General features: G+C 37.4%; 2 protein-coding genes and 1 long non-coding RNA gene across 3 annotated transcripts; 2 read left to right on the plus strand and 1 right to left on the minus strand.

The window, feature by feature from the left end:
* The first annotated feature begins 792 nt into the window (after nt 1-792).
* On the plus strand, nt 793-5,236 carry LOC136181285 (uncharacterized). Its single transcript, XR_010667642.1, has 3 exons — nt 793-895; nt 1,294-1,427; nt 4,208-5,236. It is a non-coding gene; the product is annotated as an uncharacterized lncRNA (long non-coding RNA).
* A 2,092-nt stretch (nt 5,237-7,328) lies between these two features.
* On the plus strand, nt 7,329-9,415 carry LOC109986063 (uncharacterized). Its single transcript, XM_020636597.3, has 3 exons — nt 7,329-7,459; nt 7,574-7,728; nt 8,733-9,415. Exons 1-3 carry the CDS (start codon nt 7,369-7,371, stop codon nt 9,249-9,251), a joined length of 765 nt encoding a protein of 254 aa, XP_020492253.2. The 5' UTR covers nt 7,329-7,368; the 3' UTR covers nt 9,252-9,415.
* Nucleotides 9,416-11,822: 2,407 nt separating this feature from the next.
* On the minus strand, nt 11,823-16,688 carry spring1 (SREBF pathway regulator in golgi 1). Its single transcript, XM_020636613.3, has 5 exons — nt 16,024-16,688; nt 14,263-14,419; nt 14,003-14,154; nt 13,007-13,120; nt 11,823-12,370 (listed from the first exon to the last, which is right to left on the minus strand). Exons 1-5 carry the CDS (start codon nt 16,117-16,119, stop codon nt 12,287-12,289), a joined length of 603 nt encoding a protein of 200 aa, XP_020492269.1. The 5' UTR covers nt 16,120-16,688; the 3' UTR covers nt 11,823-12,286.
* Nucleotides 16,689-16,709: the final 21 nt, after the last annotated feature.

Below are 16,709 nucleotides of genomic sequence, written 5' to 3' on the forward strand. Positions count from 1 at the left end.
GCTTATCTTGTCCTGTACAGCTTTTATTAGTTATTATTGGAAAAAAATGTCAACAGTCTGTTTCTGAAGTGTCCTTTAACTCTGCAGCAGTTGTTACAAGTGTAACTATAACTAATCAGTCTGTTGCTGATGGTCTTGCTTGCTTTTCTAGGCCTTCCAGGGGCATACATTTTACTTTCAGTGTTTCATAACCAGGTTACTTATTTCCACTAAAAAAAATAAAGCAATGTTTTATTCTGACACCTTGTCCCAGGATAATATAAGTATTTTTAAACCTATATTTGATTTCCTCTTTTCAGCTAGTTAAATTTGAACTTCTCTTACAAGTGCTTAGGAATAATAGAATGCCATTTTGACAACAAAACAGCCATGATTATAGAAAAGTCACATATACCAAAATATAAAGCATGATTTGAATCATAGAAGCCCATTTGTGCAGTTTGGTTTCTTACGTATTCCATTAACTTCATCATGATCTATTCAATTCGTCCTATAACCTTTTTTTTGTGGAATCAATTTAGTCTGGGTTATTACTCCGACGGGGGAGTTTCTCGGTTCACACTCAAATACCTAAAAATGGTGTCTCATTTGATCTGCTGATATTTTGTCATTTGAAGTGACAAGCCTGTTTGCAAGATCATATCTTAGGAGCACATAAAACTATTCAAGTCACACCTCTGTCATGTCATCATGGAAATTGTCATTCCATGTAGTGTGTGTAAGTGTGGGTGGGTTTAATGCTGTATATATAGGCCAGAGAAGTGATGAAAAGTCTTGTAATATAACACCTTGCTGTTTTAACGTGGATGTATTATAAACAACAACAGAGGATAAGGTGAATTACTGACAACTTTGACTATGGATTCAAAACTCAATGGACTCTTAAGTCACTATAGTAAGTATATTTAAAATATTTAATCTTATACGTTAAAAATGTTCAAATTAAAACATGGTTACATCTTGTAACAAGGCTGTGGATTAATCCAGTGCTTGGGTTAATCATATTACAGTGTGTAAAATATATAGTTTATTGTACTGTAGCCGTGTTCAAAGAAGTATTCACGATGATTTCATGTGTAGTGGGATGGTTGGAATTTATTTGTGTTAAAGAACCAACTATGAGGCATAGGCTCTTAAGGCTCTTCAGTTTATCTACTTGTTCACCTTAAAAACGAGCTAATGTCTCTCCTTAACAAAAATAATTGAAAAAGCTAAATCACCCTTAAAAACACAGAATTCTTTTTATGCTCTGTTACACATTGAGTCACCTGTATCCTCATGACCGTTTCTTAGTTCTGGCCTTGATACTGCTGGAGGTCCACTGGAGGCCAGTGTTTCCAGCTCCACTTAACTCAAGATGTTATGAAGACCTGGACAACTTGAAGTCTTTTGCAGAACTATTGGAATTGGAAGCAACAAATCTACTGGTAAGCTATGTACTGTAAGTACAGTACAGTGATTTTGTCATGCAGGTTTTCCAAGTTTGGTATTTTTGCCTTTCGGATTGTTACTGTAACCATGCACACATTTTAGATGGACTTTCTGTAGCTGGTGCAAAACTTTCAAATGTATCCACTGGTCTTTGATCAGTAAGTTTCTTGATCAAAACCTTATTTATGATCTTAGGTTCCTTGCACAGATTTCAGTGTACAGTAAGATCTGAAGTCTAAAATCAGAGTTAATTCAGAGGTTGTCTTTATGTGAATTGCGTTTCGTGATGGCTTCCATAGATTTTGAATGTGACTTGAGGGGCTTTAGTAATTCCGGCAATGAAATGTTTGACAATGTGCGTGCGCCAAAACCCCGGAAATGGCGTGCGCACAAAATGATTCAGATTTATAAAACCGTTCATACGCACGCCTGCACGCAATGTTCCCTTTATAAATCACGATCCACCTGGAAATGTGCGCACGTAACTTAGTCCCATGTTCCGCCCTCTACCAACCATAAACGGTCAATGCAAAGCAGCTCCTGAATGAAAATGCATACAAACGAGGGGGCGGAGCAAAGGTTTCCAGCGCTGGATCGCGGCGAAACCCGAAAGTTTAGACAAAGAAACGAAACTTTCTGACCCAGAAACAGAGGAGTTTGTGAATGAAGTGAAGGTTAAAATGGACATATCGGTAGTTTGCTGCAGCAGGAGGATCACAAGCTGAAGAAAAATCCGAGAATGACACCACGTCGCTGCTGCATTCACCCTGTCCTATGTGCCAAAACATCCACCGTTCATTATTACGCACGAGTATTTCTGCAATGTTTACATGTTTACGGGACCCACACTGACTTCTTCATATAGTGGCAGAGAGGTCACGTCAGTCAGCAGTCTCCCTCACTGTTTAATATTATTAATCAAAGGTTTGATCAACGAACAAAAACGTTTGATTGTTGGCCACATATTTTCGTGGGCATCTCCGTCTGCACTGTGACTGATTATGAGGATATATAGACCTAATGATCGTTTCAGAGATGCCCCGACTTAATGTCCACACTAGAATTATTTACAGAATAAATACGTGCAGCTGATGAAGATGTGCTGAGTCTGGAGGAGGTGCGCTCTGTCTCTGTGCGCTCTGTGCGTCTTGACGCAGGTATCTTTATTAAAACTAAAAACCACACTTGATGATAAATGCACGATATTGAAAGATATTAATGAAAACTGGTGGCTCTATGGTCTTTGTTAGTCTAATGTTTAACTGTAATCAGTGATTACATTAGTGTACAAGTCCGGTCCTCTGAGGTCCGTCTGGGATGATGAAGGCGAGACGGCGCTGATGAAATATGCATGTGACGGACTTTTATTTTTTGTTTTTATTTGTTTATATATTGTCATAATGAAAGTTACTTATCGGAAACGGCTCACTACATGCGCGATTATAGCCTAAATAAAACCATCGGTTTGAATGATCATGATGACGTGGATCTGTCAGTAAAGTTTGATATTTAGTGAAATAAAATGTGGACATCAATATGTATCTGCAGGCTTCAATTCACCACTTCGCCGTCTGTGTCGCCAATTTCCCCTGCCTCCAAAATGAACGTACGCCTGGGTCAGAGTTTGCTTACCGGTGCGCACATTTTACCGTCAGGTTTGTTTTTATAGATCACAAACTTTGCGTGGGAAAAGGCGTGCGCCAGTTTCAGACCCCGTTTTGTGCGTAGGCAATGGTTATAAATGAGACTCCAGAGCAGTTGCTCGTGTACTAAAATGGCAGTACATTCAATTCCTGCTAAATCAGAAAAATGTGTAAATTCCTCTTAATCCAAAAATATTTCACCTCATTTCTATGAAAGAAAAGTTAAAGCTTCACCAAATGCTGAAGTCATAAACCTTATCTTTCTTTCCTTTTGATTTTGATTTTTGAGCTGTTTGTGCCTTTATTGGAGAGATAGGACAGTGGACAGAGATGGAAATCAGGGAGAGAGAGAGTGGGGATTGACATGCGGGAAAGGAGCCACAGATTGGATTTGAACCTGGGACGCCCGCGTTGAGGACTATAGCCTCAATATATGGGACGCACGCACTAACCATTGCGCCACCAGCGCCCCATAAACCTTATCTTTCTTGATTGGTTTCTGATTTTGTCACACCCCTGGTTACTGCTCTACATAAACTGCACTATTATCAACTACTCAAAATCCAAGGTGCTTGTTATTACTCCCTCAGGCCCCAGTACTAGCTATATTGGTAATATCTATCCAATTGTATTACAGTAATGTTTGTAGATAGACCTGCAACCAAGGGGTCATTCTTGATTCAGACCTACCTTTTGATACCCAGGTGACCAAAGTTATGCTGCTTTGCTCAACTGAGACAGTATACCAAAATAATTTCATTCCTTCTTCCTCCTGACTTAAAAAAAGTGATCTGTGCATTCATCTCTTCCAGACTCGATTATTTCAATGCACTCTACTCAGGAATTAGCAAGCATCACGTTCAAAAATGCTGCTGTCAGGCTTTAAACTCATAGCAAGTAAAAAGACCACATTACACCTGTCCTTACTTCCCTTTATCTCTACCTACCGGAGGGTTTAAGAATGGATTTTAATCCAGAGATGAATTGCTGCGTTAAAATAAAAAAACTTTATCTTTTTTCTTCTCAAAAACAAACGAGTGTGATCTTCGTGAAGTTGTATGAGCTAAAAATCTTTGCCTTTACTTCAATGTATAATTGTGGAAAATGTATTTAAAACATATTCTTTCTTCTAGATGGAATATCCTGAGCCCTTTAGTGATTCAACTCCAGACGCTGTCATTGATTCCACATTATCCGGTATGAAGTTCTATGAGAAGCTTCAGGACATCTACATCAAGAGCGAACTTTTTTCTTTGCACTTTTTGAAGGTAGATGAATATGTGCAGGACCTTTTTAGAAATGAAAAACCTATTAATAAGCTCCTGCCACGTTTCAAGGACAGACTCACTGACCTTTCGAAAAGATTACAGCATAGTCTCACAACGCTGCACCCAGACACTCCTTTGCCGGCAAAACCAACGGCTTTGACGTTTGACCATGATCAAGACTATGAAAAGAAAAAGTATGGCTGGCATGTTATAGACAGAGTAAAGTACTGGCTTTCACAGGTGGCTCAGGTACTTGACATGGGAAAGGAAGTATGTTACGAGTAATCAGCTGGGATTTTTGAATAACCCTGATGATGTCACCTGGTTTCCCCTTCCTCTCTGGTGTACTCTGCAAAGCTTAAGATGCTAAACGTGGTGGAAAAGCAGAGCATAGGAAGCCATCTGTATAGCTAGTGCAGCTACTCTGCACATTGGAATGAATAGGCTACTTTTGCACAATAGTAAAATACACATTTACCATTTTTATATACATTTATAAACCACGAAGTATGGATTTTTTAAACATAAAATGTTGTGTATTGTGTATTAAATCTTTGTGAAAAAGACTGTTATATATATATATATGATATATTTATTTAATACCTACACTTTTCTTGAGGTTAAGTATTGATAATACTATTTAATATTTCATATTTTTTTTGTATTTATATTATTATGACTGAACACAGCACTTTATATGGACAATGTTAAGTTTAATTTAATAACAGAATATTCACTTTAATAGACTTGGCAGGGAACAGTAAAAGTACAAGTGTAAATACATCAAAGTATGTAAAAGGAATGCTGTTTTCAATGTGTGTTTTATTTTGCATTCTGGTGATCATTTTTGCTTGTTGCATTCCTTTTTATTGTGTAATAAATGTACGTTTTATACTGACTCCTGACTGCTGAAGACTGACTGAAGTTATTCAATGCTATACAGCACATCAAACAGCATGCACATCCGAAAACTAAAGGACTAGGTGCTGAACAGAAAAACATCCAAAAGTAGAAAAAATAGTCCGCACACCAGGAGCTGCTCCAATTAGATTTAATTTAATAGAAAAATGACCACCTGTAACTTTTCAGGCCCTCACACTTCATCCAACATGAACAAGTGAAATGGACACACCTTCACACATATATATATATACACACAACCCCCAAGGTCACCAAAACCAACATCAACATACAATGTAAGCTATGCAAAACCTTCATATTTAAAGGGCCAAATGACCTATGCATAGACATCACAAGTACAAAAAATATTTTTAAATACAACAATAATTTCATTAGTATACAACTCCAGGAGAAAAACAGTACTCTGAGGATTACCATAATAACTTGAATAACTTGAATTGTGTGACTCCTATATATATTTTTTAATTGACCTTACATTTTTTCAAATAAAATGTATTGAAACCTTGAAAAAAATAAGTTATTATAGAGACTATGAATTGGTTTCGCCATCACAGCAGCCCTGCGGGGGGTTTCCGGGGCAGCTTCATACTGTATCCAGCACAGACAGAGCAAACTGTGAGCCCAAATCATCGTGATGACTTTTTTTTGGGGTGGGTTGTTTTTACAGAATCCATTTAAATTAGGCAAGACCAATTAGGTAAATGTGTGTCTATCGGGAAGGTAAGACTGTTGTCAGGTGTCTGGTATTTAAATCGTTGATGTCCTATTTCTTTCTTTCTTTGCATTTTAACTGTGTAAAGCACTTTGGACTGCTCTAAGTATGAATGGTGCTCTATAAATAATCTTGCCTTGTCTATAATGACTTTTTGAAAAATTGTCAATAAACCTGTTGAATTTCTGCAATTACACTTACCACTACTGGGATTAAATGTTTTTATTTTATATAAATCACATTGTGTAGCCCTGTGAATGAAATGTACTTTACAAATAATGACTGGACTGGACTTGATTATGATTATTCTTTTGGGGTGGCATGCAGCTCAGTCTGTAGGGAACCGGAGGGTCGCCGGTCCAAAAAATATGAAAGTTGGTCTGGTATAGCTGGAGAGGTGCCAGGTCACGTCCCCAGCACTGCTGAAGTGCCCTTGAGCAAGGCACCAAGTCTCTAACAGCTCTGGTGCGCCCCCTGCATAGCAGTGTGTAGCAGCCCCACTCTGACATCTCTCCACTAATGCATGTCCACAGGTCCTGTTTGTCCATGTGTTTATTTCGGGCCTATGTGTGTGAGAAGCATGTCTCTCCATAACAGAGTGTAAACCTGGCTTTCCCTCAGGGATTAATAAATTATGTAACTTTATATAACTTTTATGTCAATGATCAGACCATTTAATATCAATCGTATCCAGACAATATGAACAGAAAACACATTCTCAACCACTCTTATAGGGACATGAAATTAGTTGAAAGGTCACACACTGAACTGGGCTGACATCAAAGGATATTGTTGAGTTGTGGTTAGTGTCACATTTACGCAGAGAAAGTAAATGTGTGAGAGGGATCTGAGAGGAATGACTCAGCGTATAACGTAGGTATGTGTGGTCAAAATGATGTGATGAACAGCTGACGTACATTCAAATTGTTCAGATTAAGAGTTTAAAATGAAAAGATGTCAAGAGTACAGTGGGGTTTTTTTTTTGGCAGTGAGTCAATAGAAATAATGAAAGTTTATTTATTCATTTAAGTCACAGTTTATGTACATTGTGAATGCTAAATAACCCCTAGCGTTCGATATTTACATTATATTTTCACCTAAATGTCATTCTTTTGCAGAACGATCACTGTTTTTGTTCTTGTAAACCTTCAGGACAGCGGTGTTTAATAAAAAGTCTACTTTGTCGCTCTTATCTTTAGCATTTGCAGCATTTTCTCAGCTGGAAGTGACAGAGAGCACAGCACAAGGTGATGACTTGTCAAATGAACCCTTATCTTGATCAGATTTGCACTTCATTTTTTCTTCATCAAAACTTATTGCTGAAGTTGGAGATAAGGCGAGTTTATCTTCTTTGCTTTCACACGCCTCTGATGAGAGTTGAGCAAATGTAATAATGCTCTTGTGTTATTGTGTTACATTACTAACGGAGTCACTGCTCATCTCATTTGAAAACTTGAGAGGAGTCAGAATGATCTATAGAACAGGTAAAGTATGCTATGTAGCTTACTTTTCTTCTTTTTTTTGGTCATTCAAGAATATCAGAGAGGAAACTCTGTCCAACTTTGAACTTCATATGTTTTTTGCAATTTGATTTGCAGGTTTTCTGAAAGTTGTGTTCGCCTGGTTGTTGGTTTTGATGCACGGCTTGGATGCAGGACATGCACAAAAGGAACTTCCTGCAGGAGTTCCATGCATGCCGAAAGCAATGACTGCCCTTACCAAGGCTGTAATGGAAGAGAGCTTGAAACGTTTTGTAAGTAATGTTTAACTGTGCTGTTCGACAGGCTGTTTCAAAGTGATTCATTTGTCACAGCCTGAATCAGTACAACACATTCAGGACCCTGACATTTTTACCTCAAGTTTGCACAATGATAAGCATGTATTAAGTATTTTTTAAAGCTCGTTCTGTGTGACGTTTCTCAATCGATTTGCAGGCTAAAGAAGAATAGTAAGAAGGGTTATAAATACTTTTTACCTACATAAAAGTGACAATATCACAATTGTATTACAGAAGTTTACAGTATTACTTCTGCTTTAAAATGTGTGTTTAGTAATACTTGATGACATATTTAAGTCTCAAAAGTACAAGTAGTATTATGAAGAATGGCTCATGTCAGTGTTAAATAGGATATTTAGTAAATAACACTAGTAAAGCCTCAAACTGATTCAATAAAATAGTCTGTATAATTATGTTGCAGTTTTGGGAATTTGTCATAAAACTGAATCCACTTTATGTTACAGACAGAAAATAAGATATGGACTGGAATAGATGTTTTCTATAGAAATACATCTCTTTAACAGCTTTGACTGAGATGTTATAAACATTTTAAATGTAAATAATTGTATAGCTGTAAAGAAAAATGTATCATTCAGCCCACAATAAGTGACACAAGGTATTCCTCATGTTCCTGGAAACACTGGTGCAAATGTCTGTTTTTTAATTACTGACAAACTGTGAACTATGAGTTAATTTATTGTATTGTTAAAGGCTAAGTTGTAATACAATTAATATAAGAAATTTAGAAAATAACTATTTGTGTCTATATTTTATTTAAGATGTAAGTCTAATTAGAACAAAGCTGAGAACAGAGCTCCTACTATTTCAAATCAATGCACAAATAAATATTCAATGAAACAAGCTTTTCAATTCAAGCTATTGTGACATTTTCATTTCAAACTTGTTTTTTTTTATTGAATTTACAGGCATTTCAGATTTTATATTTCACTCAGTTTGTATTCTCTCTCTCTCTCTCTCAGGACGAAGCCAATGGGAAGCACCTCGGCACTTGGTCTCCGGGCTTCCCTGAGCTACAGGTCAATATAAACTCTTTTCTCCATGGTCCAAAGGTTCAGTGCAGCCTCATATTCATTGCTCAAGGGATGGAGAAAGTCCTGGAGGACCAAAAGAGCAACCTGAATCCTGAAGATAGTCCACTTCACAAGAAGCTCAGAGAAACCATCTCCAGGGTCAACATGCTTGCAGTGTGTATGAACCAAACCCTCGGAGGAGAGTGCTTCCCGGTTCCACCCCTGCCCGTAATGCCCAAGCATGTGTATGCGAGGAAGCAGTGGAGTCACACTCTGCTGAAGACTGCCAAGGACTATCTGGACTGGCTTGAGGATAAGATTGAGGTGCACATTTCAACAGTCAACGAGAAAAAGAAGATTAAACATCTACATACCAGAGCAACAATCAAAGGAAAGTACAAGATGAGACGTAAAGTTGCTGAGGGAACCCGTCAGGACTACTTGGAGGGGAGTGGATACCTCTTGTAGTTTCCCCTTGATCTCAGTTTGGATTGCAAAATTTGTTACGAATTATGGCAGCTGTTTTAAAAGAACATATTTTTTATAAGATGTATTATTTGTTGACATGCATCATACTGAGGAAATGGAGCTATGAAAATGTTTACCTTTTTAAAATAAAATACAAGAATACATTTGGTTTGCTTGTTCAATTTCAGATGATAAGCACAACAACATTTCTGATTGGTTGGTATAAGAAACTATGATCCTGCTGCCAATAGCCTATGTCCCACTCTGATGTCTTTACATGTATGGCTACAGCTAGCAGCTGCTTAGCTTTAAGCATAGATTAGCATAAAGTATGGAGACAGTAACCTAATGCCGTACAAAAACTTACAAATTCAAGCTTAATGAAATATTCTCCCAAAGTGTATTAACTCACAAGTCATATCCCATTAGTTAAAAAAACAGCTAGTAAAACTATCCAGTTTTTGATTGATTCAATAAATAATATTATAGATGGCCTTTTTAAAATGTTAAACCGAGTCCAGTCTGGCTATTAAGTTAGGCAGGCTAACAAGCTAGCTTCATATCGATGCTAAAGCCACTGGAAATCCAAAACCACTTCAGCTTTAAAACTATATAATTAAGAGCCCTACATACGTTATAATAAGCAGCTGAAGTTATTAGAAATGAGCTTCAAAACCAATTGGAAATAATGTAATTTAAGTTTCTATGAGTATTCTTGATATTTGCGTGCTTAGCTTTGATATTTTCACTGTTGTCGACTGTTCACATCAGTGCAAGTTTCTCAGGTTATTGTCAACAGCAACTAGTGTATGTAACGTGTATGTTAATGGGTAATATGAAATGGAAAGCTAAGCCATTTGAAAAACACCATTAGTGACCAAGTGAAACAAGGATGAGAAAGCTTCTACTGTCTCCCCTGATTTTGACTCCAAGGTCTTAAGATACCGCTTAGGGCTTCAAAATATGCGGTCTTCATCTACTGTGTTAACGTCAAAACTGTTATTTGAGCTAGGTTTCTTAACAGTTATTCACATTTCTTCAGTTTTATGAGATACTTAATGAGATTCCACACTTGAGTACACATTTTTACTATTTCAAGCAGATTTTGCAAGGCTTTGAGACAAAAAAAAAACATCAAACCAACCCTCTAGACTGCATAAAAATATTACTATGTTCATTAAATGTGCTACTTTCCACCAGCTGATATGGTTCCCATGTGACAGTAATTAATCAACCTGCCAAAGCGGCAATGAAAAGGGGCTCTAATACATTTCTTAATTACGATAGTTTGTTTGCTCAGCCTTCACAATGATTAATTGTTTACTCTGGCCATCCATCCCTTGTGAGCAGGCTCCATCGCCTGAGGTAGTAAAAGAAGCTGATAAAAATCACATTCAGAGAGCCACCACCAGGACTGGACTCCAATCACTGTACTCCACAGTCAATTTGTGGACAGATGGACAGTGCACGGAGGCAGATATGTGTCAAACTCCCATCAAAGACATACAGGAGAACAACACTGTGAAAAAGATTAATGAGAGCCTTGTCCTTCTCAAATTATGTGATCAATTAAATACAATTCAAGTTTTGTGCAATGGATCGGAAAGTTTTAAATGAGGCACAATGTTAAAGAAAATCCGCAAAAATGTCTGAAATTTCACAAACTTTTGAGATCACAGATGTTTTCCTGAAATTGTCTTCATTTGCTACACATCTATGACAGGAGTTGTGAGACGGGGAAAATCTTCACTCAAATGTCTTTCCTTGTTTTAAACAAAACACAGCTTTTCGTACCGTTTGATTGTATTTTTATATTGTAAAAAAATATATTAATTTCCTCTTCTGTATGGTTTGGCTTGATCATGCGGCGTTATCTTCTTCTGTAGCACATCAAAGCTGTAACTTTTCAACAACCATTAAATCAAGTTATTTGTCATCCCTTAAAGGCAAGGTTGGTATTTTCTCAGGATAGACTTTTTAAGATTTTGGTTGAAATTGTCTTTAGGTCCTGACAGAAATTAATAACTCATGTTGAACAAGGAAACAAAGAAAATCCATCAGCTGTAGCAGTTGTAAGGATGTAAAAACTGTCTGCCACAGGTACCAATCTGATGAACCAATCAGGCCTCCTGTCTCCCTGCTTGTACTACCCTTCGCGCTGACAGAGTTTATACTGTGAGTTTTTCATTGGCCCTGAGTAGTGAAAAAGTCACTTTTTTTGTTTTGATAAAGTTTAGTGTTTACTTAACGCTGAATGAGACGTCGTAGTTTCTACACAATGCAAGAGATGAGCTGAGGTCAGCTTCTGGAGCAATGACGCTCGTGCATGGAAGTGAGGGGGCGTGGAGGGGAGGGGTTGGGTGTAGACACAGCACTGAGGGAATGCTACTTTCAAAATCATGCTAGTTTTTGAAAATTACCAACCCTGCCTTTAACAATTGTTAGGCTTCCAGACCCTTTAAATACCCAACACATACAGCAGAATTGAATTTCCCATTACACCAATAAGACAACAAATTTGATAGAAAATACAAACATGAATCAACATTCATAACATATGTAATCAATCAATATCATTTCACAGTCACGTTTATTTTGTATTAAATAGTTTCACAGACATGCACTAAGACAAAGAAGTAATGACACATTCTTAGCGGCTTTTAAAAATGTCACATTAAACATACAATAGCTGTTTCCTTCCTTTACTGTGGATGAAGCCATGACTTGGACTGGTTTGAAGTAAGTTCTTGGGGTTGAGCTGCCAGCTATGTAGACCTGATGATCATCAGGGATGAATGTATGACGCGTCAATGCACTTATGAAGTGTAAAATAATCAAATCAGGTACAGCATTTGTCCAGTTTGAGTTTGATCCTGGTTATCTAAATATCTTTGCCACTATAATGCAAACATGTCCAAAATAACCGTTTTTTTTTGAGAATCTCTTCTCCAAGCACCATTTGTGTCCAAAGAGGGATGCTTTATTGTCCCACTGTTGTTCCTGTTCTTCCTTATTCAGAGAATGAAGGCCGACACTCACACAGGAAGGAGCTCTGGAGGACTCTCTCCGTAGCAGTACTTTGCTTGAGGATTTCTGTACGTGTTCTCGTGTTGAACGCTCTGCATGAAAGTGGAAGATAACCAGGTTAACAATTTATAGTGTATATATATATATATATATATATATATATATATATATAAAAGAAAATTGCTGCTACATTGAAATTAACCTATAAAAAGTTTATCAAGTAGAAAACCAAAACACTCGTGGACTTGATTGTAATCGAGTTAAACAAGAAGCAGCAATGTTATAAATTGAAATAATCCTTCAGCCTAGAAAACAACTCACACTAAGGTAAAATCTCTCATTTGTATGACCAATTTTTGAGTTTTGAGCAAAGGTCGAGACAATGCAGAATTAGTGTTAATGTCTCTTTTCAGGTCTAGAGAGTCAGTCTAAGAGAATAAAACTCAAATAATAATAATCATTAACAGAAGGGCCACTTTACAGTTTATTAGCCAATAAGCGCATATCATCTATCTGGCTTTCACTGCTGAGTCAAGTTCAATGGTGAACAAAGGGCAGGATGTGAGGTTGTGAATCTGTGAGAAAAGCATTTTCATCAACCAAGATAAAGTTTAGAAATGACATTAGTTATGGTTACGTTTGAGAATTATCTGTTGGGAAAGTTGTGATTGTGGTCCATCAGAGGTGACGGTTAGACTTTTTTTTTCTTTTTTGAATCTCATACATACTTGTGAAGATGTCCTACATTTGGCCAGGCACAGCTCAAAATGATCCTCCACAGCAGTGAAGAGATTCTGGAAGCCTTCGGCTGCACGATTCAGGAAGCGCTCAAGTAAAAGTTGCTGAGGAGAAGAACACAGATAAGAGGCTCAGAGATTGCTCAACACACAAGTATAGATTTCAATCTTTTGAACTTTTTTCTTGTCCTCTTCGATCACTTTTACATGAAATGCAAAACCACTGTTCAACTATGAGACCTGTAGTCTCTGACCTACTGCATTAAAAGGTCAGTTTTCAAAATGTATGCCATGACCTTGACAGGTGCAGCATAATAAGGTTACAGTAGGTTGTGATTTTGCATCAGTTTTTATTTGGTTTGGCCTTTTTGTTTTTAAATTCAGTTTAGTTTTAATTAGATTTTAATGCTGTTTTATCATTTTGTGAAAATGCATACCTTTAGTTTAGTTGTTTTTTTTGTTGTTGTTTTTTTTAAATGGGATACTTGTCAGGGCAAGAGCCAAAAGGGCCAGAAAAAACAAACTTCATACAATGATACAAATATATATATTACACAGTGTTTCTGTTGAGACAAGCTCATGAACAGAGAGCGCAGTGTGTTGCATTTCGCACAGCGTAGCCCCACCAGCAGTGATCTCTCTTTCTCCCCCGCAATCAACATTTAAACAGATAATAATCCATCTAGATCATCTAAAAAAAGGGGGGATTTCTTCAACAGAATGAAAATGACAGTGTTCTGTGAAAAAGATGTATTGGTTTTCAACAAACATGCCAAAAAAATAATCAGGATATAATTTTTTATTATGCTATTATAAAAACAGCATGCGTTACCCGTGTTCATTTAAATATTATAAATGTGATATTCTTGCTTATTTAGTTTTCTCTTTAGTTTTAATTTACAATAATGACCTTGATATTCCCGGTCAAGCTGTTTCTACTGAAAGCAATAAACCAAGCCCCAGAACATCCTTGATGTGACACATTACCTTATCGGGCTGGAGGCAGCAAGACACGCAGTACTCATAGATGCTACAGCAGCCGTTGGCTAGGCAGCTCTTACAGATGTACTGTCTGGTGCTGGGAGCGTTGACGTTACAGCAGCCGTTAATCAGCAAGTCTTTTCTGTCACAGACATAACCTGTAAAACATTAGCACAGATAAGCTTGTGCAGCGTTGATTAAAAGGCAACTCAGAGCTAACCTGTCATCATCACTGTACAGCTCTGAGTAATCGCTTCGTCTCTTACCCAGTTCGTCTGTGAGCAGCGTCTTGCCCTGAATGGAGTTTCTGCACTGAGTCATCTGCCGGCTGCTGTTGCCCAGGTTAAAACGGACTTTCCAGGGGATGCGGTGGTCTGAATCTTTGGCCTCCAAGAGTGTGCGGTCCCGTATGGTCCGCTCCTCCTGCAGAATCACATGGAAGGTCATGAATTAAAACCAATTATGACTTCATTCAGACGATATAATGCAGACATACTTTACTCTTAAATCAAGCGATATGTATGGCCTTAAAAAAGTGATTTTTTTTTTTGGTACACATTATAATTCTGAAACTTACAAAACTGAAACTCTATTGTTGAAACAGAAGTGTTTCCAGAAGTTATACAATTCGCCTCACAACCCTTTTCATTGCATACAAAATATTAGAGCTGCAACAAAACAGTATTTGTCCTCAGTTAAATTGATTGGCATCAGTTTTAATCATTGATATAGATTAAAACAGTGATATAGTGTTTTGAGTAATTTAGAGTTAAAAAAGGTGAAAATAGCTGATTCCATTGATTACATTTAGTGTGAAATGTATTTGGTTGCTTTACATTTCAATGATGGTTGTCTGAATATTTTTTGGGTGATAGAAAAACATTTTTCTACAACACATTTAAGAAAGCAATCTTGGCCTTTGGGAAAGGGTTAGGTTTTAACGTTTTTCTTTACAATTTCTTTCCATTTCTAGATCAAAGAACTTTTCCATTATAAAACAAAAAATAACCCAGCTCAATTGACAATACAACTAATCTTTTATCTCAGCCTTTAATGAAGTATAAGCTCTTGCATGTTAAATGTTGTCTCAACTGTACAAGAATTTGTCTAAGTAGTGTTTTAGGCTTCACATTTTTTAAGCATTTTAACTGTCTAATTTAGGATTAATGGGAGCTGTGGCTTTTACGGGACCAAAATCCTAATCTTATAAGTCCCTTCAATATACTTGGCAAGCATCGGTATCAATTTGGGATTTTTGTGACTGGGTGTAAAAGGGTTTAAATAACGTTGATTACACAGTGCCATTTATAAATGTAGAGAACATCACCTAACGCTTCCCATAGCTATTCAGTAACAAAAATCTTTATCTGCAGCACTAAGATCAGGCTCCAACAAGTGATATAGATTATTTATCCACTAAATGCCAACACTATTTCAGCCTGTTGAATATTTCTCCCTTAACTGGAGATTTTTCAATAACAAGGGTTTTTACAATTTATATTAACCTGTCTTTAATCATTTTATATATTGAGCCATTGAGGGCAATATTGCAAACTAATGGACAGGGTTACTTAAGTGCAAAAATGGGTCAACTGGATTTTATGCACCTAGAACAGGGGTGGGCAACTGCATCAACCCTTAAACGTGGCCCTCAGGTCATTTTTTTTACATACCAATTAATTGGAAACATTTAGAAAACATGACAAAACCTGCCATGAAATCACGAAAATCAGAAATATGTCCAGAATAATATTCGCCAACTGAGTATATGTTAAGATAAATTTGAGACATAATCGACTGTAATCGTTTTTTGTATTCTACAATTTGGCCCCTCTGGCAGTGACAATTAAACGAATGTGGCCCCCATGCTGTGACCAAAAGATGCCCCCCCCCCCCCTGACCTAGAAGGTCCACCACGACTTGTTCAGGTGCCAAATTTCATGATATTTTAAAACATAATCTCTTAAAAGTGTTTTTTTGCTTGGTTTAGAGAGTAAAGATGTCTTTGCGGTGTGAGTGTGCTGTACCTGTTTGAGTGTGCTGGTGAGGAAGTAGATGAGAGACAGTCCGAAGACGACTCCCAGCACCCAGCGCTTCCTCAGTAACCTGCGCAGCACCATCATAACATGACTCTCTGTGGGAGGCTCCGCTCACAGCGACGGTCCAACACATCAAACCTCCACGCACATCGATTTCAGGAAATATCTAATGATTTGTGTATTTTTTTTGTTTGTTTTGGAGATTACAATGCAAACCGTATGTTTGACTTTAACTAAGCTTTATTAAGAGATGTCACAATTACACCAAGCAGGAGCTTTCCGTGCAGAATTCAGAGCCAAGTTAACCCATCCTGCAGATTTATTTTACTCACAAATATGCTTATCCAGCACTGGCTGCAAAAAAAAAAAACCCAAAAAACAATTGCGGTCCACCACAGCTAAAGACGGTAAACCAGTGGACATGCAGGCTATCGATATTTTGTCTGCTTTGTTAGCCTAGCCTTAGCTTTCTGTCTAGGATAAGCTGGATAAAAATACTCGTTTACTCTACTGCAGTGTAGTAACACATTATAGTCACACGGGACGTCGTCGTTAAAGAAACTGCTTAAATAACGAGGAAAAAAAACAGCAGCAAATTTGTTAATTAATCCTACCAAACCTGACATCCAGCACAAGCAAAACAAATATCCAACACGGATGTGGTGGGGTTGGAC

The sequence above is a fragment of the Labrus bergylta genome, chromosome 2, assembly GCF_963930695.1.
Source record: "Labrus bergylta chromosome 2, fLabBer1.1, whole genome shotgun sequence".
Classification (NCBI taxonomy): Eukaryota; Metazoa; Chordata; class Actinopteri; order Labriformes; family Labridae; genus Labrus; species Labrus bergylta.